Source organism: Rhinoraja longicauda, chromosome 1 (genome assembly GCF_053455715.1).
Source record: "Rhinoraja longicauda isolate Sanriku21f chromosome 1, sRhiLon1.1, whole genome shotgun sequence".
Taxonomy (NCBI): Eukaryota; Metazoa; Chordata; class Chondrichthyes; order Rajiformes; family Arhynchobatidae; genus Rhinoraja; species Rhinoraja longicauda.
The window spans coordinates 131,588,134-131,613,420 of record NC_135953.1 but is presented as its reverse complement, the minus strand read 5'-3'; the positions used below and the strand labels follow the sequence as shown (position 1 = coordinate 131,613,420).

The following is a 25,287-nucleotide window of genomic DNA, read 5'->3' as shown; positions in this document are numbered from 1 at the left end:
CTTTGGAGTGTGGGAGGAAAAACCAAAGATCTTTGAGAAAATCCACGCAGGTCACGGGGAGAACGTACAAACTCCCTACAGACGGCACCCGTGGTCGGGATCGAACCTGTAATTCTGGCGCTGCAAGTGCTGTAAGGCAGCAACTCTACCGCTGCGCCACCATGCCGCCCTTTATCTGAGTTTATCTCAGTTTGAAGACGATTCGATAGTTTTCTTGTACACCAACATTGGAGAAAGAAAAAGGCATCACACCTCCATTTAGAATGAGGATGCAATGCTGTCAATGAATTTTACAACATAATTCAGAAACAGAACAGTCATTTTATTGTTTATTCTTGTACAATGATGATGACATGTTCGGTTTCAAGCTTTACATAATATCACTTCATTACCAAATGGAAATAATGTGCACGATTCTTTGTAAATACAATTTTCAAATCAGAAAACACGGTTTTCGCCAAATAAGCTTCCATTTCAACTTTGATTATCTCATTTACAAAACAAATTCTTACTTGGAAGTTCTTCGTTTTAATTTTGCCTTCCCTTTAGCAGAACATACCGGAGCATTGAAGCATAGGAATGTACTAGCATAATAAGGACAAATAAGGGTTGAAGTGTTTATATACTCAGACAACACAAGAGTTCATACTTTAGAGCATTATAGGTATCCTTTGTTCTTATCAGTGCTCATTGACGAAAATACACTGTTGTAAACTGCTATTATCAGCATATCTCAGCAAGCAACGATATGCCATACAAAGTGAAATTAGCCCTTACCAAATTCCATCAAATTCATAGCAACTAAATGAAACTGAGTTAAGTCATTACTTCCACAACCATTTAACTAATGCATGCAGGTGTAAATTTCAAAGGTTTCAAAGGTCTTTTATTGTCACAAGTACCAATTAAGGTACAGTAATATGCGAATTACCGTACAGCCATACGTAAACATAAAAAGATATAATAATCTAAATGCATCACTCTCTTCTAATTTTATTTACTATTTTTTAGTCTTTAATACTTTACATTTATTGTAGTTAGGATCAATTTGTAATTTTCTTCTATAATGTTTCAATCAGAAACAGTGTTCTGCAGAGTAAGTGTACAATTTTTAATTGTTCGGAGTGTCATGGCAATCTAACAGGTTATAATAAAGATAACTAATTAAACTACCAGTTCAGACAGCTGCAGAGATCATTTTTAAATATGTTACTTAAAGTAAATTATATGTTACTTAAAGTAAATTATATATTTTTTGAATGAAACCATATCAAACATTTACTTTTGTCTGACATTTAATGAAACATGAATTCAACAATCAGTGGTGGCATCAGTGTTATTGAGAAAAAAATAATTGAAGGTATGTTATATCAACAATGAATCATTCTCAAAAGAATCATCAAAATCAAAGGCAGCCTGTCACTTATATTTCTACAGCATCAAAGTGATGTAATGACACGGTTTAACGTAACAATATTCTTTTCCTGCACATACAAAAACATGCTTTACTAAATGACTTTTAATACTGTTCTACTTTCAAAACTGTTTTAAACTTGTAAATTGCAAGCGGTGCACAGAACATAAAACATTATGCAAACTGGTAAAATAAGATATTTTAGACAGAGTAATTGGTTTCAGCGCATGATTGAGGGGTTGCTTTAGATAGTGGCGTGGAATATATATTTTGTATTGTCTGCATTTGTGACCTCCATTCACATTAAGTCACAGTGAAAGGTGTGAAAATGACTGTAGTAGTGATTTATCTTTGGTTCAAAATAATTTGACATCAAAAATTTGGTTTCCAATGTTTCCTTTGATAATATCTGAAGCCTAAAAATATCATCACTGAACTTTAGAAAAGTACAAGACTACATTGTGTGATTGGTTCATTGAGTCAATGAAAATCCACGACATTTAAATCAAACAACAAATTCCCTTTTTTACATTAGCTCATTTTATGAATATTTCTAGAACCTCTGATTCATGAATGTTTTCGTTCATGACAAAATGAATAACATTACAAGATAACGGTTATTTCTTATTTATATACTGTATCACTGTAAAACACAGTAAAAATCTATATTAAATTTTCCATCATGATTTCAGTAAGATAGTGAGATCTTTTAACAAACCCTTTAGTACAGTACATCAGGGAATGAGTTTGATTGATTTAGTACCATATATTGATCAGAGCAATACTGTCAAAATGAATTCAGTGACCTGGTATTAATTAACTGTGCATATGACAGAGGTATTTGTCAGCTTGATATGACAAACCCCAACTTCTATCCTGTCTGAGTATTATTTTACGCAAAAGCATTTGACCAAGGATTGTAGACTGGATTTAATACCATTATTCAAGAATCCATATAGTATAGGATTCAGGCAACAGGACAGCAATCCCAACAAGTGACAAATGCAATAAACCAGCTTGAAGTGTCTGTTGGAAATCAGATTGGCATTGAAGTCAGTTAATAGATGAAAGATATGTAGAGGCATCCAGCTGACAGTAAAAGCAACGATCACTATGGTCAGTTTGTAGAAAACGCTGCGTGACCGTTTCCTCAATCTGGTGATGGATTTTGTTGTCACGGGAATAACGTGCGCGTCAGTAGTCCCCTCTGATTCCATTGGTTTCACTTCAAAGCAAATGGGCACACCTGGTAGAAAGGAAGAGGGCAGAGGTTGTGCACTCTTTGAACCATTGTGTGCCTGGTCATTCTTGTGGACTTTGACCATGGCAGGCACGACAGTGGCACACTTCCTGCTGTACCTCTTCTTGTGTTTCCTCAGAAGGGAATAGTTCCATCCTTGCATCTTCGAATGCTTGTTAGCCGGCTGGTGTATCGTTAAGTTTATCATTTCATTCTCATCAGGTCTACTTTGTGTGCTTGGCACGGTGGCACTTATCTTCCTGCACACGCTGGCATGGCTGACTGTTAGGCAAACTATCGGCAAAATATACTGAATGAATAACAAGGACAAGGTATAGGCGAATCTGTAAGAATCAGAAGGCCATGCCTCAATACATAAGAATTTATTTTTTAAGGACTCCAAGTGAACAGTTTCACTTAGGTCTATTATTTTATGAAAGATGGGCAATGGTGAGCATATCGTAAATCCAATAATCCACACAGTTCCCATTAACAGGTAACCTGTATTTATGGTGAAATTATTGGATAATGGATTGTTGATCATCTGGTATCTAACCATAGCAATTGACATCAGCATTAGTATAGAAACCATAACACTTACACACTGAACAAATGGTACTATGTAGCACATGATCTCCCCAAAGATCCATTGATCCAGAAGTACATAAGTCAATGTAAATGGAGAACAAAATAACAGAATTAAAATGTCAGATAATGCTAAATTTCCAATCAGAAAATTAATAATTGATTTCTGCTTTACGTTTTTGCACAAGGCAACCACAACACAAAAGTTACCAAGAAGCCCCAGAACTGTTATCAGTGTGTAAATTCCAACCAGTAAATATCTGATATCATGTATGCTTCCATTATAGTCATCCCACAATGGAAGGCCATGTCCATATAAGGAGGTGCTGTTAGCGTTATCGGATATAACAGTGAAATTACTTTTATTTTTTTCCTCAATATCCATTTTGGATGGATGGGTTGTATATATTCAGGGAACAAAATTGCACATGATGTGCGATAAGACAAGAATCAGTTCAATGACTAATCATGTGCCAACTAAGGAAATGTAAATGATGCAAGCTATAGATTTCCATCGCTCCTGTACCAAGCAGTAATTGGCCAATAACATTAGTAATATTAGATTACACACAATGCACGTGATCCAACATCACAGCATAACATTTCGGGAATATAATGAGATGTGTATCCGCGATCCTTCATGTTGTATCAGCAGTAAATCTCCATCAACGTGCATTAGAAAGTCAAATATCACAGGCACGCAAGAGTCAGTGTGCGGACATTTGTGATAGATATCTAATTTTTAATTTCAAACTATCGAAAGGTTAATTCAGGAAGTTGAATAACTTTGTTCGCATTCGCAAATCTTCAATGATGCTCTGATGTGGAATCTCTCTATTTTTGTAATGGTTTAGGATCTGTCGAGCAGATTTGTGAGAGTGAAGTCAGGAAAGGATTTCCTGCTGTACAGTGGCGGGTCTACCGAACTGGCAAGGAACGCTGCTTTCAGGTGCCGATCCACAACTGTTCAGACCCAAGCGTGTCTTCTTTTCACAGCATTCCTAAAAAAGACTAACAAATGAAATTAGTGACTTCAAATGACATCATATTTAACAATTATTGGAGCATATGTATTTTAATTGGCTCTTAAATAACCTGCTTAAAATAAAAGATATTGCTGGTAAATAAAGATGTTGGGAAAGGAACAACGTGATAGTCAGCTCCTGATCTGAAAAATCAAACAATTCTACAGAAAATCATGTTCCAACTTGGACTTGAGTTTGGACTGATACACGTTCTACCATAATAATCCACTATAAACAAAAGATATCTGCTAAACTAAGATGAGTCAAGATAAGTTGCCTCTAACATATCTTTAGTTTCTTCCTTCATTGCCATTCCCATTTCACTTTGCAGTCTTCACCTTCCCTCTTGCACTTGATATGCAAAGATATTTTTAACAGTAGCTCAGTTCCGTTTACTTCAGTTTGTTGTCACGTGTACTGAGGTACAGTGAAAAGCTTTTGTTGTGTGCTGACAGCCCTGCTCGCGACTGCGGATATCCAGACCAGACCGTCCCACGCATTGTGAATGACGGCTCACTGAGGCTTTTCCCTGGTGGCATCAATAGACAATAGGTGCAGGAGTAGGCCATTCGGCCCTTCGAGCCAGCACCACCATTCAATGTGATCATGGCTGATCATTCCCAATCAGTACCCCGTTCCTGCCTTCTCCCCATACCCCCTGACTCCGCTATCCTTAAGAGCTCTATCTAGCTCTCTCTTGAATGCATTCAGAGAATTGGCCTCCACTGCCTTCTGAGGCAGAGAATTCCACAGATTTACAACTCTATGACTGAGAAAGTTTTTCCTCATCTCCGTTCTAAATGGCCTACCCCTTATTCTTAAACTGTGGCCCCTGGTTCTGGACTCCCCCAACATTTGGGAACATGTTTCCTGCCTCTAACGTGTTCAACCCCTTAATAATCTTACATGTTTCGATAAGATCCCCTCTCATCCTTCTAAATTCCAGTGTCTACAAGCCTAGCCGCTCCAGTTTTTCAACATACGACAGTCCCGCCATTCCGGGAATTAACCTAGTAAACCTACGCTGCACGCCCTCAATAGCAAGAATATCCTTCCTCAAATTTGTAGACCAAAACTGCACACAGCACTCCAGGTGCAGTCTCACTAGTGGCCTGTACAACTGCAGAAGGACCTCTTTGCTCCTATCAAGGCCATCCACCCAGCAACTGATGCTGCCCTGGCCTGGATGTCCACTCTTGACCTACAATTTTAGGTTGTGCATGCCATAGGCAAGAAGAAGAAGTTGTGTGCTAACCAGTCATCAGAAAGACAATACATGATTACAATCGAGCCATTCACAGTGTACACATAAGAAATGGGGCAGTAGCAGTAGAGATTTTAAAGTGTGAAGCGAAATAGCAGAGATTAAACAGTTTTTGTTAATTAACTGCCACTCCTCCTGCTTGTCATTTTTTTTAAACTCATTTTAATATTTGTTTTATCTAAATCATATCTTTTTATAGAAAGGCAAACGTCCTACAAACCATATTAAAAATAGATATACGTTTTCATACTCTATTTGTTCGTCATTTTTTTAGGATTTCAACATGATTTATATAAAATGAATTAATTTGTAGCACATTGACCATTGATTTATAGGCAAATGCTGTATCTACATTGCACACAAAATGAGTCGTGTTTAATAATTTGAGACAAATAACCCTGTTTTTGAAATGTTAGTTAGCCACAACACTGAAGCAATGCATTAATTTCAAAAGCGAGCAGGGTCTTTTAAAGAGTCAATATCACTCAAAAACATCGCCAAGGGTAGATTAATTGATTATGAAGCACGCTACTCATTTTGTGTGCAATATGGATACAGCATTTGCCTATAAAACAATGGTCAATGTGCTACAAATTACTTCATTTTATATAAATCATGTTGAAATCCTAAAAAAATGACTTGAACAAATAATGAAAATGTATATCTATTTTTGATATGGTCTCCCAAGTACAATGTAATAGAAGACAAACACAAAATACTACAGTAACTCAACGGGTCAGGCAGCATCTCTGGAGAAAAGGAACAGGTGACATTTCAGGCCAAGACCCTTCTTCACACTATCTATCTTTGGTATAAACCAGCTTCTGCAGTTCCTTCCAACACATGCAATGTAATAGAGTTGAATTGGAAACTATTTCTGCGTGTTCAGAATTTCTTTCCTTCGTTAGTTAAATCTCTGAATGATACCTGAAAAGACAAGTTCAGCAATAGCAAAAATTAAAGGATGATTTTGTTAGTGTGATTAATTTGATGCCAACATCTGTGGCAGTTATATTTTTACTGTAATTAAAGGTACTCTCAGTATAATAAGCACAAAGACATATTCTGCATAAATTCTTGCAGTTTCAGAATTTATCTGTGAAACCTCTTTGTATTTTGAACTCCTATGAACAGCATCATCTGAATAAATTAAAGTCAATTAGAGGTAACCCTGCAATTAAAAGACAGATTATTATGTAAATGAATAGAGACAGCAAATGAGTGTGGTTCAAAATGTGTTCCAGTGCATGATTCACAAAACGTTAGCAGGCAAGTACAACAGAGAGTTAAGAAGATAAATGTTAACGGGGCAAAACACCAAGTGCTGGAGCAAAGAACAAAGCACCCAGTGGGTCGGGCAGCATCAGAGGAAGGAAAGCACAGGCTGTGTTTTGGGTCAGAGGTGGGGGTGGAACGTAGCCTGGCAAGTGATAGGAGGATATTGGTGAAGAATGTTTACTTGGGTGAAGGGAGGAGTAAGCAACCAAAGCTAGACATTTGTGGGCAGCCACAGTGGCGCAGCGGTAGAGTTGCTGCCTTACAGCGCTTGCAGCGCCAGAGACCCGGGTTCGGTCCCGACGACGGGTGCCGTCTGTACGGAGTTTGTACGTTCTCCCCGTGACCTGCGTGGGTTTTCTCCGAGATCTTTGGTTTCCTCCCACACTCCAAAGACGTACAGGTGTGTAGGTTAATTGGCTTGGTGTAAGTGTAAATTGTCCCTAGCGTTTGTAGGATAGTGTTGATGTGCGGGGATCGCTGGTCGGTGTGGACTCGGTGGGCCGAAGGGCCTGTTTCCGCGCTGTGTCTCTAAACTAAACTAAACTAAAAATGAAAAAGAGACAAAAGGGTGCCAGATAAGGAGAAGGGGAGCAGTGAAACGTAAGGCCTGACGGAGGGTGAGGGTATATGGGTGGAGAGGGACAGGGATCGAGAGAAGAAGGGGAAGGAAATGAGATAGAGTACATGCGTATGGGAGGTGAGTGTACAAAGGAGGGGGAATTTGTAGGATGATTATGGGAGGAGAGTGGGAGATGCTGGGAGAAGTGGGAGTGCACCAAGGTGAGGGTTGGAGACATGGCAAAGAAAGAGGGTTAGGCGAAGTATTGCATGAAGTTGGACAATTCAATCTAAGTACTTTTTTTGTTGTAAACTATCCAAGTGGAATATGAGGTGCTGTTCCTCCAGTTTGCATGTGGCCTCACTCTGACAATGGAGGAGGCCAAAGACAGAAACAACGATATTGGAATAGGAAGGGGAGTTGAAATAGTTAGCAACGAAGGGATCTAACGCTTGGTGGACAGAGCGTAAGTGTTCGACAAAATGGTCGCCTAGTCTACGCTTGCCCTCGCCAATGTAAAGGAGGCCACATAGTGAGCACTGAATGAAGCAGGCATGGTTTGAAGAGGTGCATGTGAACCTCTGCCTCACCTGGAAAGGCTGCTGGGGTATCTGAAAGGAAGTGAGAGATGGGATGTGGGGACAGGTGTTACATCTACCGTGGTTGCATGCGGAAAGTACTTGCCGAGGTGGTGGGTTGGGTCGGAAGGAATGAGTGAACTGAGGATGTGCGTAAGGAGTGGTCTCTATGGAAAACAGAAGCGGGGGGGGGGAGTACATGAAGGTGCAACTGGTGGCAGGATCACCTTGAAGGTGGTGGAAAGATTGGAAAATTATGTGTTGGATTTGGAGGCCTGTAGGGTAAAAGATGAGGACTTAGGGAACATTATCCTTGTTCCATCTGAAGTGACAGCCGAACAGCAGGACACACAAAGGAGACATGGATGAGGGTTCCATCCGCAACAGCAGGGGAAAGACATGTTTGCTGAAGAAAGAGGACATCTTGGGAGATGGAGCTGAGGCAGTGATATTTGTGTTTTATTGCAAAGGGGTTTGTGTTTAAGAATAAGGTGGTGATGCGACAGCTGTACTGTGTGTAGATGAGGCCACATGAGGACTACTCTGCACAGTTTTGGTTCCCTTAACTGTTAAAGGATTTAGTATGTAGGAGGCAGCACAAAGGAGATTCACTGCGCTAATTCCTGGCATGAGGCATTGTTCTATCAAGAGAAAGTTTAGATCTGATTCCCTCGGAGATTGGAAAAATGAGGGATGATCTTATTCAACCATATAACATCATCAGGGGTCATGTCAGGATAAATAGCGAAATGTTCTTATTTGTGTGGAGAATCGTGAACAAGGGAACTTAGCTGCAATATTAAAAAATTGGTGCGTAGAACTTTCTTCTCCCAGAGGGTAGTGAATCTGTGGAGTTATCTGTCTCCAGGGTTGATGAAAGTCAGATCATTTGATGTGCAGATAGATCATTTGATCTGCAGGCACGGTGGCGCAGCGGTAGAGTTGCTGCTTTACAGCGAATGCAGCGCCGGAGACTCAGGTTAGATCCTGACTACGGGCGCCGTCTGTACGGAGTTTGTACGCTCTCCCCGTGACCTGCGTGGGTTTTCTCCGAGATCTTTGGTTTCCTCCCACACTCCAAAGGCGTACAGGTTTGTAGGTTAATTGACTGGGTAAATGTAAAAAACTGTCCCTAGTGTGTGTAGGATAGTGTTAATGTGCGGGGATCGCTGGGCGGCGCGGACTCGGTGGGCCGAAGGGCCTGTTTCCGACACTGTATCTCTAAAATAAATCTAAAATAAACATTTGAAAGATGGAGGAATTGGGGGTTGTGGGCAACAGGCAGGAGTTGAGAACAACATGAATTAGCCATGATCACATGAAATGATGGGGCAGGCTTGAGGGAGCAGTCAGCCTACACTTGCTTCTGCATTTTTTGTATCCATGTATTTGCTCATGAAAGGACAACTGAGCTAACCTTTGTGCAGGAAGGAACTGCAGATGCTGGTTTAAACCGAAGATAGACACAAAACTCTGGAGTAACTCAACGGGTAAGCCAGCATCTCTGGAGAAGAGGAATTGGTGACTTTGTCTGAAGAAGGGTCTCGACCCGAAACATCACCTATTCCTTTTCTCCAGAGATGCAGTCTGACCAGCCAGCTTTTAGTGTCTATCTTTGAGCTAACCTTTGCTTGAAAACAAATTATGCAACCATAAGACAACCTTGTAGATTAAACATATGTGAAACTGCTGATACTTTTGCATTACTCCAAATGAATTATTCCTTCAGTCCAGCCACGCATGACTAATGCAAGGGGGAGAAAATGTAAACTAAATTTCAAAATGGCTGTTGTGATCATTTCTGACAGGGTATTATTATTTCCCAGTGCAGTCTAAGGTTACAGAACTAAATGAAATGAAATGAATGGGGTTGCTCATAACTCAAGTGGCTGCCTCTGGTCAGTGACATTACTGTTACCATTGGCAGACAGAAAGTTTATAATTGTACGTAACACACATATGAATTCATGCCTTGTTTTTCATTTTAAAATTCTCTCACACCGGACTGGAATTTCAAACACCATTCTCCCTGGACTTGTTTTTCTTGTTAAATAATTTAACAGTAAAGAAAAAGAAACTGGGCCTGGACTCAAGGATATAAATGCTAAAATCTAAGGAAAGACACAAAATGTTGGAGTAAAGGGCTTGTCCCACTTAGGTGATTTTTTAAGCGACTGCCGGCGACTGTCAAAGTCGTAGCAGATCGCCAAAATTTTCTTTTACCCGACGACAATGACCACGACAATGCCGAGTCAGGTCGATACAAGTTACTTTAACAGTTACAAGTCGCCTTAAAATCGCCTAAGTGGGACAGGCCCTTAAACCAGCGAGCCAGGGAGCTTTTCTGGAGAACATGGATAGGTGACGCTCTTGGTCAGGATTCTTATCAGACTGATTGCAGGGGGCTGGGACAGAATGCTGGAAAAGAGATGGGGCAAGACAGAGCATGGCCAGTAATGGGTGAACACAGGCCAGGGTTTGGTTTTGATAAAAAGATTAGATTAGAAACTAACAACAATAATAAGAGAATTAGATTAGACCCCAAGGAATTATACACTCAACATTCACATGCATTGTGATATTATATATTATATAAAATATCCTAAGATCAATCACAAGATGGATGCGTTTGATGGCACTGGGCCTGTAATCACTGGAGTTTAGAAGAATGAGGGAGGACCTCATTGAAATGTACCAAATAGTGAAAAGCTTGGATAGAGTGGAAGTGGAGAAGATGTTTCCACCAGTGGCAGAGTCTAAGACTAGTGGTCAATTCTGGCTCAGAATTAAAGGACGTTCCTTTAGGAAGGAGATGAGAAGGACTTTCGTTGGTCAGTGGGTGGTGAATCTGTGGAATTCTTTGCCACTGAAGGTTGTGGAGGCCAAGTCAGTGGATATTCTTAAGGCAGAGATAGGTAGATTCTTGATTAGTACGGGTGTTAGGGGTTATGGGGAGAAGGCAGGAGAGTAGGGTTAGGAGGGAGAGATAGACCAGCCATGATTGAATGGCGGAGTAGACTTGATGGGCCGAATGGCCTAATTCTGCTCCCATCACATGACTTTATGGAAGGAAGATTGGGCACACAAAAAGAACAGGAAAAAGAGTTGGGGTTGCTGATCAGAATTAAAGAAATTGGATTGTGGTCCCTACCGAAGGAAATAAATAACGTGATTATATAGCAACTTTTATATTCCAAGGAATTCCCAAAAAATTTCACATCCACTGATACCTAAATACACGAGCAACTGTACTAAACAAGTTTAAAGATTGGATATGTTTGTGGGGTCAGTTCAGGAGTAAATGTTAGCCAGATATCAAAATATCGTTTTATTCACAAAATGCTGGAGTAACTCAGCAGGTCAGGCAGCATCTCGGGAGAGAAGGAATGGGTGACGTTTCGGGTCGAGACCCTTCTTCAGACTGATGTCGGGGGTGGGACAAAGGAAGGATATAGGTGGAGACAGGAAGATAGAGGGAGCTCTGGGAAGGAGGAGGGGAAGGGAGGGACAGAGGAACTATCTAAAGTTGGAGAAGTCGACGTTCATACCACCGGGCTGCAAACTGCCCAGGCGAAATATGAGGTGCTGCTCCTCCAATTTCCGGCGGGCCTCACTATGGCACTGGAGGAGGCCCATGACAGAGAGGTCAGACTGGGAATGGGAGGGGGAGTTAAAGTGCTGGGCCACCGGGAGATCAGTTGCGTTAATGCGGACCGAGCGCAGGTGTTCAGCGAAGCGATCGCCGAGCCTGCGCTTGGTTTCGTCGATATAGATAAGTTGACATCTAGAGCAGCGGATGCAATAGATGAGGTTGGAGGAGGTGCAGGTGAACCTCTGTCTCACCTGGAAAGAATGTTTGGGTCCTTTGATGGAGTTGAGGGGGGAGGTAAAGGGACAGGTGTTGCATCAAAATATCTTTTTGGCCCTCTTTCAGATTACGCCACTGAATTCTATGTGCTGCATCCATCTAGACAAATTGGATCTCACTTTAGTATCTCAGGTTAAAAAGCTACAACTTTGATAATGCACAACCTTCTCAGCACACTGCTGAAATTCAACTAAAATTATATGCTCTAGTATAGCGTGGAGTTTGAACCCACAACCTTTTGACCTAAACATAATAATGCTATTTTCGAACCATGAGTCTCCACACAGTCCTTTGAAAGTGGAAAGAATGAAGCCATTTAGGATTACTAATCCAGAGAATTCAGGAATGCAAATGAACAATGAACTATTGCACAGTAATTTGATGAGTAAACATTGTACTAAGTACTTCTAAATGAGGCATGAGGAAGATTTTGTAATCTGGCATTATACATGCGTGCTTCACGGTGGATTCATATTGTAATATATCTCCATACAACACTTGCTTCTGCTGTGGCCTTAGAGAGCTGATTGTGAACTCAATCTGCTCCCTGTCCACACCCCTTGTGCACTCTGAAGGCCGATTGTGAGATTCAATTTGAGCCCTTCCTAAGTCATTTTATTATTGCTTCTTGATACAGTATTTTTGTTCATGAACAAAGTACTCTTTTTTATATTGCTTCCGTATAACTGGATGTAGAAATTTCTGAACCATTTTTAGAATGATCCTTGAAGTCTTTCAAGGATGATAACTTGTTAATGTCTCATATATATACATTTTTTTAATACACCCTATGATTGGTTCTGAGTTTAGTTCATTGTCACCTGCACCGAGGCACAGTGAAATGCTTTTGCTGTGTGCTAACCAGCAGGGGAAAGACAATACATGATTATAATCGAGCCACCTTCAGTGTACAGATGCACAATAAAGGGAATAATGTGAATAATGTTTAATGCAAGATAAAGTCCAATAAAGTCTGAACAAAGATAGTCAGAGGGCCTGAGAGTCTCCAATGAGGAGACTTTATATTGCACTTCATGCACTGATGAGCCAAAACATTATGACCACCTGCCTAATATGCTGTTGGTCCTCCGTGTGCCGCCCAAACTGCGTTGACCCACTGAGGCATGGACTCTACAAGACCCCTGAAGGTGGCCTGTGGTATCTGGCACCAAAACATTAGAGGCAGATCCTTCAAGTTCTGTAAGTTGCGAGGTGGAGCCACCATGAATCGGATTTGTCGATCCAGCACATCTCACAAATGCTCAATCGGATTGAGATCTGGAGAATTTGGAGGCCAGGGCAACACTGTGAACACTTCATCATGTTCCTCAAACCATTCCCGAACAATGTGTGCAGTGTGGCAGGGCGCATTATCCTGCTGAAAGAGGACACTGCCATCAGGGAATACCATCGCCATGAAGGGGTGTACCTGGTCTGCAACGATGTTTAGGTAGGTGACACGTGTCAAATTGATGTTCACATGAATGGCCGGACCCAGGGTTTCCCAGCAGAACATTGCCCAGAGCATCACACTCCCTCCATTGGCTTGTCGTCTTCCCACAATGCATCCTGGTGCCATCACTTCCCCAGGTAAACGGCGCACACGTATACGGCCATCCACGTGATCTAAAAGAAAACGGGACTCATCGGACCAGGCGACCTTCTTCCACTGCTCCAAGGTCCAGTTCCGATGCTCGCGTGCCCAATGTAGGTGCTTTCGACGGTGGACAGTGATCATCATGGGCACTCTGACCGGTCTGTGGCTATGCAGCCCCATACGCAGCAGGGTGCGATGCACTGTGTATTGTGACACATTCCTCCCGTCACCACCATTAAAATTTTCTGTGACTTGTGCCACAGTTGACCTTCTGTCGGTTCGGACCAGACGGGATAGCCTTCATTGCCCTCGCAGATCGATGAGCCTTGGGCGCCCAACATCCTGTCGCCGGTTTGTGGTTTGTCCCTCCTCGGACCACTGTCGGTAGGTACTCACCACTGCTGACCGGGAGCACCCCACAAGCCTTGCCGTTTCAGACATACTCTGACACAATCATCTGGCAATAACAATTTGGCCCTTGTCAAAGTCGCTCAAGTCTTTACTCCTGCCCATTTCTCCTGCATATAACACATCAACTTCAAGAACTGACTGTTCACTAGCTGCCTAATATATCCCACCCCTTGACTAGTGCCATTATAACAAGATAATCAAAGTTATTCACTTCACCTGTCAGTGGTCATAATGTTTTGACTCATGCACTTTATATTGGATTTACTCTTACATTTTGTACCTCATGTCAATATCGTTCCATCACATGGAGATCATATAAGCAAATGGTTAGCAAAGATATTCCTTATAAAATCGGGATTGTGTGGGATGTGATTGCTAAAAACATTATGGCCAATCTATGAGGTAAAGAATAACTTGGTTTTTAGAATGTTTTACAGTATAGTATTTTTTGTGTGATAACTCGTGGCCCTCGTTTAAAACTTAGTGCAACACATTTTGTGTGTAACATCAAAAAGGAAAAGATCATAAAAAGGAAAGCAATGTAAGTAGGAATGTACTGCATAGAAGATGTAAAAGCCGGAGCTAATCTTAAAACATTGATTCAACGAATGCTTTGAATGCATGCAGGAGTTTGTAAATGCAAATGTAAAACATGTAAGAAAAGGAAGGAAAGGTTTGGAATAATGAGTGCAACAGATAATTAATTGAATGTAAAGTAGTTGGAGAGCTCTTGAATGAATGTGAATGAAGGATAATCCAACAGTAAAGCATGGAACAATGATAATGCAAAATGTGTCCAAATCATTATTCAAGTAGCAGCATTTTCCAAGCTAAAGTGGACCTGCCTAGATGGGTTGTAATCTCTATTCAACACTGACTGATGCAGTCAATTTTCTGCAGTTTAATATGAAGGTGCTTTTCTTCCATTTTTATTCAGACAGTTTGCATCCAATTTTTGCAAAACCTGAGAAAAAAACAGAAAAGGCTGGATATATTCAGCAAGTCAGGAGGCATCCATAGAAAAAAGAACCAATCAATGATTAAGGGTGATAACATTCCATTAGAAAATCAGAAATTCTGCCAAGGATATGTTAGAAAGAAACAATTTCATTCTGCTCAGATTCTGGTTACGATGAGAATCTTAAAAGGTGCACACTATTTTAGATAAATTGATAGTTCTCGTCTCTGCAAGGGCAGGTTTTAAGCAAAGATTAAAATATAATTAAAAGTAAATGCTGTTATCAAACAACAAAATAGAGCATTCATATCAGTCAAAATTTCAGAATACTCCGATGGTGTTTTTTCAGTTCATATAACATTTGATAGTGGTTTTATAAAAAAATCGAATTAAAATATCATAAGAAAATCAAAACACTAATATTTCTCAGGAGTCTGAATTGAGTCTCTGTAACTGTAATTATAGGTTAGAAACAACAGATTGCAGAGATAACAGCAGTGTTTATACATAATCCCCCCATTTCAGGGCACCTGAATGTTGAGACACAGCAATTTCATGTAAATGAAAGTAGCCATGTTTAGTATTTTGATGCATATCCTTTGCATGCAATGACTGCTTGAAGTCTGCGATTCGTGGACATCACCAGTTGCTGGGTGTCTTCTCTGGTGATGCTCTGCTAGGCCTGTATTGCAGCCATCTTTAGCTTATACTTGTTTTGGGGGCTAGTCCCCTTCAGTTTTCTCTTCAGCATATAAAAGGCATGCTTATTTGGGTTCAGATCGAGTGATTGGCTTGCCCACTCAAGAATTGACTATTTTTTAGCTTTGAAAAACTTTGTTGCTTTAGGATTTTTGGGATTGTCTTGCTGTAGAATGAACCGCCGGCCAATGAGTTTTGAGGTATTTGTTTGAACCTGAGCAGATAGAATGTGTCTATACACTTCAGAATTCATTATGCTACTACCATCTACAGTTGTATCATCAATGAAGATAAGTGAGCCAGTACCCTCAGCAGCCATACATGCCCAGGTCATAACACCTCCACCACCGTGTTTCACAGATGAAGTGGTATGCTTTGGATCTTGGGCAGTTCCTTCTCTCCTCTATACTTTGCTCTTGTCATCACTCTGATATAAGTTAATCTTCGTCTCATCTGTCCACAAGACCATTTACCAGAAATGTGGTTGCTCTTTTAAGTACTTCTTGGCAAACTGTAACCTGGCCATCCTCTTTTAAGACTAACCAGTGGTTTTCATCTTGCAGTGTAGCCTCTGTATTTCTGTTCATGAAGTCTTCTACGGACATTGGTCATTGACAAATCCACACCTGACTTCTGAAGAGTGTTTCTGAACTGTCGGACAGGTGTTTGGGGTTTTTTCTTTATTATAGAGAGAATTCTTCTGTCATCAGCTGTGGAGGTCTTCCTTGGCTACCAGTCCCTTTGCGATTAGTAAGCTCACCAGTGCTCTCTTTCTTCTTAATGATGTTCCAAGTAGTTGATTATGGTAAGCCTAAGGTTTGGCTGATGTCTCTAACAGTTTTATTCTTGTTTCTCAGTCTCATAATGGCTTCTTTGACTTTCATTGGCACAACTTTGGTCCTCATGTTGATAAACAGCAATAAAAGTTTACAAATGTGATGGAAAGACTAGGTGCTGAGAGCTCTCTTATACCCACATTATGGAGGCAATTAAACACACCTGAGCAATTACAAACACCTGTGAAGCCATGTGTCCCAAACATTATAGTGCTCAGAAATGGGGGGGCACTATGTATAAACACAACTGTAATTTCCACAGGGTGAAACCAAAATGTATAAAAATGGTCTTTAATAAAATCTGACAATGTGCACTTTAACCACATGTGATTTTTTTTCTATTACAAATCTCAAATTGTGGAGTACAGAGGCAATTAAATAAATGATGGGTCTTTGTCCCAAACATTATGGAGGGCAATGTAGATGTAACATGACCGGCCAAACGTTTCTGCACAGAAGATCTTCAGAATTAATGTACGTGCTGAATTTGTGAAAGAGCTATCCAAATTAATTTCATAACATATCTGCTGTTCTCTAATTGTTTTTTGAAGGTTTATTTTAAAATCAAATTAGCCTCCTTAAACAAAGAGAAACTGTAAAGGATTTTGCAGAGGCCGACGACGAGGCACTGAAATTTGCTCGCTATTGGCAAACAGTTGTGTGATGACACGAGTAAATAAATATTTTCAGTCAGTAGTTTCCACTTCATAACATTATGCGAAAAATTATATTCATCTTCCCCAATGGTTTTTTCCAATCCTGATCCTTTGGTTACCATCCGTTTAGCCAACAGAAGTAGAAGTGATTGTGTTTGGTATATTTTCTTATTATTGTTTGCTCAGCAAAACCCTGCCTCATTTAGCAATGTCACGGAAATTGTGTATTTTTAAGTTGGCCAATGATCGTGTATTTCATGTTATAACGTGCTCCAGTACAAAGTAATTTCAGTCACCCATCAAAAGTGCAAATTAACTTGCAAAATGTAATAAATGAATGTTAAATTTTACTATGGAAATAGGTTTGTATGGGGCCCTCTGTAAAAGGTTCTAAACGTAGCACAAAAAGTAAGGAAATTTGTGTTTGGTAGATTATTTCTTTGTTGTAACAATGCTTCTTGGTAATAAATCTTATACCGTTGGAAAGCCTGTTTATTTCCCTTTTAAATGGTGCCACATTTGTAAGGAACATGCATTTGTGGGATGAACAGCAGAACTGAGTATATGGGTTGCGCTCATGAAAAATTTGCCAAATCTTCTCTGCCAATGCCAAACAGCTTATCCTGCTGTTGCTATTGACTCTTGTTTTGAGCTTCTGGTACCCCCAGGTGCTGACAATCAGGTGCCTGATTGGCAGCATCTGTGAGCATGGGCCCTGCTACAGTGGTCAGTAGGTGTCTGCTCCAAGAATCGGCATGCCACGTTTGACTGATCTGGATAGGGCCCGTGCGATAGGGCAACTTCAAGCTGATGTTCCGCAAAACTAAGTTGCGACATTATTTGGAGTGAGCCCTAGTACCATCTCCAAAGTGAAGGCCAAGTTCCATATAACGGGGGATGTCAGAGACAGGCCGCGAAGTGGGCGTCCCAAGAAGACGACACCCGAAGAAGACCGTTTCCTCACCCTGTCAGCACTTAGGAACCGTAGGCTGTCTTCTACAGATTTGCAGTCAAGGTTTGCCCTTCACCATCAGGCCCGTTTGCGCTGGTGTCGGCAACACGTGCACTGGAACCTGAACATGTGGAGGAACGTTATGTTCAGCGATGAGTCCAGATTCTGCCTACGGCAGTTGGATCATAGGGTCAAAGTGTGGAGAAGACGCGGAGAACGCTATGCTGATTGCTGCACCGATAGAGTAACATCTTTTGGTGGAGGCAGTGTGATGGTGTGGGGCGGCATCTCCCTCACTGGAAAAACGAGGCTTGTCATCATTGGAGGCAATCTCAATGCAGAGATATCGAGATGAGATTCTGCAACCAGTGGCAATCCCATATCTCCACAGTCTGGGACCGAACTCTATCCTCCAAGATGACAATGCTCGCCCCCACAGAGCAGGGTTTCTCAGAGACTACCTCCAGAATTTGGGAGTGGAGAGGATGGAATGGCCTGCCAGCAGTCCTGACCTCAACCCCATTGAACACTTGTGGGATCAGCATGGGCGTGCTGTTCGTGCCAGAGTGACCAACACAACCACATTGGCTGACTTGCGACAAATGCTGGTTGAAGAATGGGATGCCATCCCACAACAGTGTGTGACCAGGCTGGTGACCAGCATGAGGAGGAGGTGCCAGGCTGTTGTGGCTGTGTATGGTTCTTCCACACGCTACTGAGGCTCCTGTTTATTAAATGAATAAATTGTTAAATTGCCAATATGTCTTGTTTCTTCAGACTTCAATCATCCAATCCACCAAACAACACCGAACAAGAGTCAATGGCAGAATAAGCTGTTTGGCATTGGCAAAGATTTGGCAGATTTTTCATGGGCGCAACCCACATACTCAGCTCTGCTGCTCATCCCACAAATGCATGTTCCTTACAAATGTGGCACCATTTAAAAGGGAAATAAACAGGCTTTCCAACGGTATAAGATTTATTGCCAAGAAGCATTGTTACAACAAAGAAATAATCTACCAAACACAAATTTCCTTACTTTTTGTGCTATGTTTATATTGTCTTGCGTTCATGAGTCTGGGTAACACTCGCCAATGGGGTGGCACAGTGGCGTAATGGTAGAGTTGCTGCCTCAACGCTTGAGACCTGGGTTCGATCCTGGTTACAGGTGCTGTCTGTACGGAGTTTGGACGTTCTCCCCGTGACCACATGGGTTTTCCTTGGGTGCTCCGGTTTCCTCCCACATTCCAAAGACGTGCAGGTTTGTAGATTAATTGGCTTTGGTAAGCTGCAAAATTGTCCCTCGTGTGTGTAGGTTACTGTACAGCGTGGTCAGTGCAGACCCAGTGGGCCAAAGCACCCGTTTCCAAGCTATTTCTCTAACGACTAAAGAATAAAGACGAAAGGCTAATGTCACAATCTCAGTTCCAAATCCTATGATATGAAGTCCAGTAGCATTACAAATTAGGCAGCGGGGACATGGGCTAAACGACAGAAATAACAATGAGGCTTAGGAATGGTCTTGAAATTAATCGTAGTGTCTGTCATTAATAATATGTTTCATTTGAATTGTGGTCAATACTGATCCAATATTAGTTAATGCAACACTGGCTCAATGTATGTGGTTTCTTGGTTTTACGCATTAATATTTAAAGTGCATAAGTAATGATGTAACAAATCAGCGTATTCATCAGAAATTATTGCATAAATGCATGGACAGCATGAATAGTATTTTGTGGAATATGCCATTTAAACAAAGAGAAATTTGTATAGCGAGAAATAAATCACTTAACTTACAAACTATTGTGAGAGAAATTATATTCAATTTAGTGAGAAACTGAGCACTCCATGTTTTGTTTATAATTGTATGCAGTCCTGCAATTTGTGCTTCATAATTATAATCCAGTCTCTCACACAGCGTTAAGTTGGCGTGAATTATATTTTGCAACATTGGCAAAGGCTAGATATCAATATAAGACAGACACAAAACGCTGGAGTGACTCAACCGGGACAGGCAGCATCTCTGGGGAGAAGGAATGGGTGATGTTTCGGGTCAAGATCCTTCCGACTGATATCAATATGTATACGTTCAAATGAATCTTGACAAGCACAAGTGGTAACACGAAAGAAGCAACTTAACACAGAGAAATGTAGGGGTTGGGAATTTGAGAGGATGAAAGGTGATAAGGACAGTTGAATAAATGGGAATGCATTTGAAATATTGGAGGACGTGATGACTCTGGCCATGTCCATTCCACCTGAGCTCATACACTGTTGAAATCCACAACCTTGGCTTACCCTACGCCCAAGATAGACACAAAATGCTGGAGTAACTCAGCGATACAGGCAGCATCTCTGGAGAGAAGGAATGGGCGACGTTTCCGGTCAAGACCCTTCTTCAGGCCAGTTGCCCACAGGCTAACCCATGTAAACATGACCTCACAGTGACAATAGACGATAGACAATAGACAATAGGTGCAGGAGTAGGCCATTCGGCCCTTCGAGCCAGCACCGCCATTCAATGTGATCATGGCTGATCATTCTCAATCAGTACCCCGTTCCTGCTTTCTCCCCATACCCCCTGACTCCGCTATCCTTAAGAGCTCTATCTAGCTCTCTCTTGAATGTATTCAGAGAATTGGCCTCCACTGCCCTCTGAGGCAGAGAATTCCACAGATTCACAACTCTCTGACTGAAAACGTTTTTGCTCATCTTTGTTCTAAATGGCCTACCCCTTATTCTTAAACTGTGGCCCTTGGTTCTGGACTCCCCCAACATTGGGAACATGTTTCCTGCCTCGAACGTGTCCAACCCCTTAATAATCTTATACGTTTCGATAAGATCCCCTCTCATACTTCTAAATTCCAGTGTATATAAGCCTAGTCGCTCCAGTCTTTCAACATATGACAGTCCCGTCATTCCGGGAATTAACCTAGTAAACCTACGCTGCACGCCCTCAATAGCAAGAATATCCTTCCTCAAATTTGGAGACCAAAACTGCACACAGTACTCCAGGTGCGGTCTCACTAGGGCCCTGCCCACCTTCCAGTTGGCACCAAATATTATGCAGCCATCATATTTTTCCTTGCGGAGCTGAAGTAGCTTCCAATTAAACAACAGAAGCGGGATATATAGATAGAGGTATAAACTCAAATACATAATTCTGCCATTGTCTTTGGTTGTGGACAGATCATATCAAAATTAAATACAGTTTCAGGCTCTCCAGTTTCAAATGGAGATTTGTTTGTTGGAAATGTGCACTGAAGGCCTACACAGACAACCTCAAAAAAGGGTAGTATAAGAAAATAACTGCAGATGCTGGTACAAATCGAAGGTATTTATTCACAAAATGCTGGAGTAACTCAGCAGGTCAGGCGGCATCTCGGGAGAGAAGGAATGGGCGACGTTTCGGGTCAAGTCAAGTTAAGTTTATTTGTCACATACACATACACGATGTGCAGTGAAATGAAAGTGGCAATGCCTGCGGATTGTGCACAAAAAATAATTACAGTTACAGCATATAAATAAAGTTAATAAGTTACTATAGTGTAGACAAAAATTTAGTCTCTGGAGTTATAAACGTTAACAGTCCTGATGGCCTGTGGGAAGAAACTCCGTCTCATCCTCTCCGTTTTCACAGCGTGACAGCGGAGGCGTTTGCCTGATCGTAACATCTGGAACAGTCCGTTACTGGGGTGGCAGGGGTCCCTCATAATCTTACTTGCTCTGGATCTGCACCTCCTGATGTATAGGCCCTGCAGGGGGACAAGTGTAGTTCCCATGGTGCGTTCTGCCGAACGCACTAATCTCTGCAGGGCCATCCTGTCCTGGGCAGAGCTGTTCCCAAACCAGACTGTAATGTTGCCGGACAGGATGCTCTCTACAGCCCCAGAGTAGAAGCAATGAAGGATCGTCAGAGACACTCTGAATTTCCTCAGCTGTGTAAGGTGGTAAAGGCGCTGCTTTGCCTTACCCACCAGTGCGGCAATGTGCGTTGCCCATGTCAGATCCTCTGTGATGCACACTCCCAAGTATTTAAAACTGCTCACCCTATCCACAGTAGACCCATTTATCTCCAGTGGCGTGTACGTCCTTGGATGTTTAGCCCTTCTAAAATCCACAATCAGCTCCTTCATTTTAATGACATTCAAGAGGAGGCTATTGTCCTGACACCAGAGTGCCAGGTCAGCCACCTCCTCCTGGTAGGCCTTCTCATCGTTGTTGGAAATCCGGCCCACCACCACAGTGTCATCAGCAAACTTGATGATGGAGTTTGAGCTGAACCTGGCCCCACAGTCATGTGTGTACAGGGAGTACAGTAGGGGGCTAAGGACGCAACCCTGGGGGTTCCTATGTTCAGGGTGAGGGAGCTAGATGTGTGTTCCCCCATCCTGACCACTTGGGGCCTGGCGGTGAGAAAGTCCAGGACCCAGGCACACAGAGGGGTGCTAAGCCCCAGTTCCAGCAGCTTCTCAACCAGTCTGCTGGGGACTATTGTGTTGAATGCTGAACTAAAGTCAATGAACAGCATCCTCACATAGCCCCCCTGGCTGTCCAGATGAGAGAGAGCGGTGTGCAGAACCTGGGAGACCGCATCATCCGTGGACCTGTTCGGACGGTATGCGAACTGCAGTGGGTCCATGTTGTGAGGAAGGAGGGCACAGATGTGCTTCTTGATTAGTCTCTCGAAGCATTTCATGATAACCGAGGTGAGGGCCACCGGTCGGTAGTCATTTAAACACGCTGGAGAGGCATTCTTTGGCACCGGTACAGTGATGGATCTTTTGAAGCATGCAGGGACCACGGACTTGGCCAAGGAGAGGTTGAATATTGTGGTGAGCACTGGAGCAAGCTGAGTAGCACAAGACTTTAGTACTCGCCCAGATATACCATCTGGGCCTCCAGCTTTCCTCGTGTTCACACGCGTCAGAGCCCACCTCACCTCATGCTCGGAGACCGAGAATGTGTGCACATCCCCGGCGGTGGATCCCCCTCCAGCCTCGCTAGCCAGCGCCCCTTCGTTGCTGTTTTTAGACGGCGAGCTGGTGGTGTTACCCATCTCAAACCGTGCATAAAAAGAGTTCAGGTCATCAGCTAAGGAGGAGCCGGCACTCCCGGTTGAGGGTGTGCTGGACCGGTAGCTAGTTATAGTCCGTAGCCCCTGCCAAAGGCTCCTGGTGTCCTGCTGCTCCATCTGTGACTCCATCTTGTCCCGGTATCTCCTTTTTACATCCTTCACTGCCCTTCGCAGTCGGTAGGACTCTACCTTGTAGTCGTCCATGTTGCCGGATGCCAGGCCAGAGTTGCAAGCATTCAAGGCCACGCGAATAGACCTGTCCACCCAGGGTTTTTGGTTAGGGAAGGTCGAGACCCTTCTTCAGACTGATGTCAGGGGGGCGGGACAAAGGAAGGATATAGGTGGAGACAGGAAGATAGAGGGAGATCTGAAGAAGGGTCTCGACCCAAAACGTCACCCATTCCTTCTCTCCCAAGATGCTGCCTGACCTGCTGAGTTACTCCAGCATTTTGTGAATAAATACCTCCAAAAAAGGGAATGATTTATGGAAAAAACAGTTTAATATGGGTCTTTACTCTCTTGAAAAGGAAGAAAAAATGTTGTTATATTTTTAGTGGTGTTTAAAATTATAGAAAATGTGGACATATTATAGCAAGTATAATATGCAAGTATATTATAGCAAGCATGAGTCCTTGTTGTGCCCAGGATTTAAGCATGAAAATACATACTTATGTTAAAACAACACGTCAGAAAAAGCAAGAACAGCTTTTTCACTGAAAGGATGGTAACTATGTGCTGTAGAATAGCAGCACAGTCAAGGATCAAGAAACCTTAATGGGTTTTAAGAAGAACTTTTAAGAAGAACTTTGTCTAGTTCAGGTCAAGAAATTAAATTCAAGATTATTAAAAATGTCAAAACTCGAATTGCTAATATATGTTTACTTAATGAAACATCTACAATATGACCAAACACGGTATTCAACCAACCACATCACAGTATTTATTTGATATGATACAATACGATAGAACTTTATTTATCCCGGGAGGGAAATTGATATGCCAACAATTATAAAAAACACAAAAACACAAAATACATGAATTAAAGTGACGAGTGGAAAGGATTGGGGATGTGCAAAGATTGGGGGGGGGGAGAGATTAATGATTAAGAATAATTAGCTTGGAGCCATCAGAGAATCTTTTAAACATACTTAATCTATCACTTATGGCTGACATTGCTCCCCTACTTTATTTTTCCTTTGATAGACACAAAATGCTGGAGTAACTCAGCAGGACAGGCAGCATCTCTGGAGAGAAGGAATGGGTGACATTATGGGTCGAGACCTTTTCCTGTTACTCTTCTTCATTAATCCTACACTATCTACTTAGTGTTGAACCCTAGTGTTTCTCTACTTAACTCTGGATATATGTATCTACGTATCTCTATCTGTCCCTTTTACATTTTCTAACATCATATCTTATCCCTTCATCTGTTTCCTGCCACAATATTTACCCTAGGTCTTTCTGCGTTGTAAGCAATCAGACCAGCCGTCACCTCATTGTATGGTGAGGACAGCTTGAGGGGCCATATGGTCAAATCCTGCTCCAATTTCCCATGCTCATGTACCATCCAGTGCTCCAGCTTGTCTGTCGTGATGTCCAACAGACTGACATAAAAAAGCAAAATATAAACTTTAATCCTCAATAAAAACCCAGCTCAAATTCCCCACTGCTTGGAGAAGCAATATTTAGACTGAATTATTATTTTCATGAGCTATTAATTCTCCTGTTGTTATGTCATAAATGACAAAGTAAGACTTTGGTATGATTTTAATTAATCATATTTAATTAACTCTTTGAAACAAATACATTTTTACAAGGTGAGATGAAAAGGATATTCTATTAATTCATTTGATCTTTTTATTTTTCATTGCTTCATCCCTTTGTCTCCCCTTAACCTATTTCCCCATCTAAAAGCGTAAACAAGATATCAGTCTGCGTATCTCTGGAGATGCCACCCCATGTTTCAATATGAACACCTTCAGGTGCTCCTTGTCAGGTTCCTGTCCTTCCTTCCACCACTGTGGTAGGTAGATGTTGATGCAATAGTCCACAGATGCTGTGTAATCTTGAGCAAAAAAACAAACTGCTGGAGGGACTCATTCAGCGACCTCAGCAGTTTGATTTTATTTTACTGAAGAGATGCTGTTCACTTGCACAGGGGTTTTCACTTTGACAGCTCGTTGCTGTTAGGAAGTCATGTGTGAAGAATCTTGCCATCCAGATATCTCCCATAGGAAATTCTGTCTGAATTCTTATAAGGGAGTTTATTTATTTTACTGCTTTAAAGAGG

At 41.8% G+C, this 25,287-nt stretch overlaps 1 protein-coding gene across 2 annotated transcripts in view; it reads right to left on the bottom strand.

Moving 5' to 3' along the window:
* Positions 1-339: 339 nt before the first annotated feature.
* Positions 340-25,287, bottom strand: part of LOC144597414 (neuropeptide Y receptor type 5-like) — a 26,553-nt gene continuing 1,605 nt past the window's right edge. The window contains exon 2 of one of the 2 annotated variants that reach the window (XM_078406768.1): positions 340-4,250. In XM_078406768.1, coding sequence (XP_078262894.1) covers positions 2,302-3,624 — 1,323 coding nt within the window. In that variant the 5' untranslated portion in view covers positions 3,625-4,250 and the 3' untranslated portion in view covers positions 340-2,301. The remainder of the gene's footprint in view (positions 4,251-25,287) is intronic. The other variant, XM_078406777.1, reaches the window with a different exon arrangement.